Source organism: Diceros bicornis, chromosome 21 (genome assembly GCF_020826845.1).
Source record: "Diceros bicornis minor isolate mBicDic1 chromosome 21, mDicBic1.mat.cur, whole genome shotgun sequence".
In the NCBI taxonomy this organism is placed as follows: Eukaryota; Metazoa; Chordata; class Mammalia; order Perissodactyla; family Rhinocerotidae; genus Diceros; species Diceros bicornis.
Window position 1 is genome coordinate 17,256,548 of NC_080760.1, and position 2,837 is coordinate 17,259,384.

General features: G+C 63.5%; 1 protein-coding gene across 1 annotated transcript; it reads left to right on the forward strand.

Annotated features, from left to right (window-relative positions):
• Window positions 1-1,172: 1,172 nt before the first annotated feature.
• KCNS2 (potassium voltage-gated channel modifier subfamily S member 2) lies at window positions 1,173-2,606 on the forward strand. Its single transcript, XM_058564441.1, has one exon. The coding sequence runs from the start codon at window positions 1,173-1,175 to the stop codon at window positions 2,604-2,606; it is 1,434 nt and encodes a 477-aa protein (XP_058420424.1).
• The last annotated feature ends 231 nt before the right edge of the window (window positions 2,607-2,837 follow it).

A 2,837-nucleotide genomic window follows, 5' to 3' on the forward strand; every position in this document is an offset into this window, starting at 1 on the left:
GAGAGCAGAGGAGCCGAGGCGGCAGCGGCCGCGGCCGCGGCTTCTCCTGGGCCTGGGGCGGCGGCCGCGTCCGGGGCTGGGGCGCGCGGAGCTATCCGTTCAGCACCACCGCGCCGCGCCCCAGGCACCGGCTCTGCTCCCGCTCCGGCTCCCGCGGGCGCCTGCCGCGCGGGCTGCGGTCTCTCGTGGGGCCTGAGGAGCGCGCGGATCGAGAGAAGGGGGCTCTGCGAGCGTCGGGGCCACGCAGCCACCTGTGAGCCTCCCGCAACCGCGGGCGGCGGCAGCATCTCTGGCCGGAGACGGGAGGAGACGCTCGGCGGACCCCGCCCGCCGGCCCGCCAGGCGCACACACAGGCGCACACACACTCGCTCCCGCGCGCACACGCACAACCAGTCGGCGGCGGCGGCCACAGAGATGCTCGCCAGCAGGTCGGGGAAGTTTCCCGCCGGCCTCAGCCGCGGGTCTCCGTGCTCGCAGGTAAGCGTTTCCAGAAAGCAAAGGGCGAGCCTGGGCAGCTCCGCTGGGTAAGGAGCGGCGCACGCTGCTCCGGGTCACCGCGCCTGGCGGGCGGGGAGGACTGGGGCGGGGGGCGAGGGGGCTCCAGTCGTGGGGGCTGGACTCGGGAGACGCCACACGAGCCCCCTCCCCGCATGCTCGGGGTTTACAGACTCGAGCGGTGGATTCCCCCGCCCCCCTCCCGAAGCTACGCGCCCCCCATCACCGCTCAGCCCTGCCCGTGCGCATCCCAGCTCCGGTCCCGCCTGTCTGCGGCGAGCGGGCGGGGGCGTCTCCTCGGCCCGCCCACGGGCAAGGTCAGCTTGCAGCCCCCTGGGCTCTAAGAGCTGCGGGCGCGCGACCCCCCCAAGCGCAAAGCGACCGACAGGACCCCCAGGGTGGGAGTGGAGGTGCGGCCATGCTAAAGGAAACATACCTCCCTCTCCCAGCTTTTCCTTGGGAGGGGGCCAAACTCCCAGAACCGTTCCCCCATCCCAGTGCCCTGCAGCATCCGGAGACCCGCCTGGATCTCCCCGCCCAACTGGGCCCGCCGGGGACGGGTGGGGAGAAAGAGAGGGACGCCCAGGCCCTGAGCGCCCGGTGCTCACCCGACGCGGTTCCCTCCTCTTTTAGGTGTAGCGCCCCCGCGCGGCGCGGGCGGCTGGGCGTCTCCAGCATGACCGGCCAGAGCCTGTGGGACGTGTCGGAGGCCAACGTCGAGGATGGAGAGATCCGCATCAACGTAGGAGGCTTCAAGAGGCGGCTGCGCTCGCACACACTGCTGCGCTTCCCCGAGACGCGCCTGGGCCGCCTGCTGCTCTGCCACTCGCGCGAGGCCATTCTGGAGCTCTGCGATGACTACGACGACGTCCAGCATGAGTTCTATTTTGATCGCAACCCCGAGCTCTTCCCCTATGTGCTGCATTTCTACCACACCGGCAAGCTTCACGTCATGGCGGAGCTGTGCGTCTTCTCCTTCAGCCAGGAGATCGAGTACTGGGGCATCAACGAGTTCTTCATCGACTCCTGCTGCAGCTACAGCTACCACGGCCGCAAAGTGGAGCCCGAGCAGGAGAAGTGGGACGAGCAGAGCGACCAGGAGAGCACCACGTCCTCCTTCGATGAGATCCTGGCCTTCTACAACGACGCCTCCAAGTTCGACGGGCAGCCCCTGGGCAACTTCCGCAGGCAGCTGTGGCTGGCGCTGGACAACCCTGGCTACTCAGTTCTGAGCAGGGTCTTCAGCGTCCTATCTATCCTGGTGGTGTTGGGGTCCATCATCACCATGTGCCTCAACAGCCTGCCAGACTTCCAAATCCCCGACAGCCAGGGCAACCCTGGCGAGGACCCCAGGTTCGAAATCGTGGAGCACTTTGGCATCGCCTGGTTCACCTTTGAGCTGGTGGCCAGGTTTGCTGTGGCCCCTGACTTCCTCAAGTTTTTCAAGAATGCCCTAAACCTTATCGACCTCATGTCCATCGTCCCCTTTTACATCACTCTGGTGGTGAACCTGGTGGTGGAGAGCTCGCCTACCTTGGCCAACTTGGGCAGGGTGGCCCAGGTCCTGAGGCTGATGCGGATTTTCCGCATCTTAAAGCTGGCTAGACACTCCACTGGCCTCCGCTCCCTGGGGGCCACCCTGAAATACAGCTACAAAGAAGTAGGGCTGCTTTTGCTCTACCTGTCCGTGGGGATTTCTATCTTCTCCGTAGTGGCCTACACCATTGAAAAGGAGGAGAACGAGGGCCTGGCCACCATCCCTGCCTGCTGGTGGTGGGCCACAGTCAGCATGACCACTGTGGGGTATGGGGATGTGGTCCCAGGGACCACGGCAGGGAAGCTGACCGCCTCTGCCTGCATCCTGGCAGGTATCCTAGTGGTAGTCCTGCCCATCACCTTGATCTTCAATAAGTTCTCCCACTTTTATCGGCGCCAAAAGCAACTCGAGAGTGCCATGCGTAGCTGTGACTTTGGAGATGGAATGAAGGAAGTCCCTTCCATCAATTTAAGGGACTACTATGCCCATAAAGTTAAATCCCTCATGGCAAGCCTGACAAACATGAGCAGGAGCTCCCCAAGCGAACTAAGTTTAAATGATTCTCTACATTAGCCGGGAGGACTTGCCATCCTCAAACCCACATTGCTAAGCTGCCTCTTGTGCCTCTGGCACAGTCCAGGCAGCTTAGGGTTATGGCGTAAGGAATATGCCCAGCCCCAAAGGGGAGAGATGCATGGGATATGCACCCCAGGTTGCTTTTACAGTATTTAGAATCATTTATAGAGGGTGGTGTGTCTGACACCATGCCTTTGCACCTTTCAACGAAATGACACTCACTGGTCT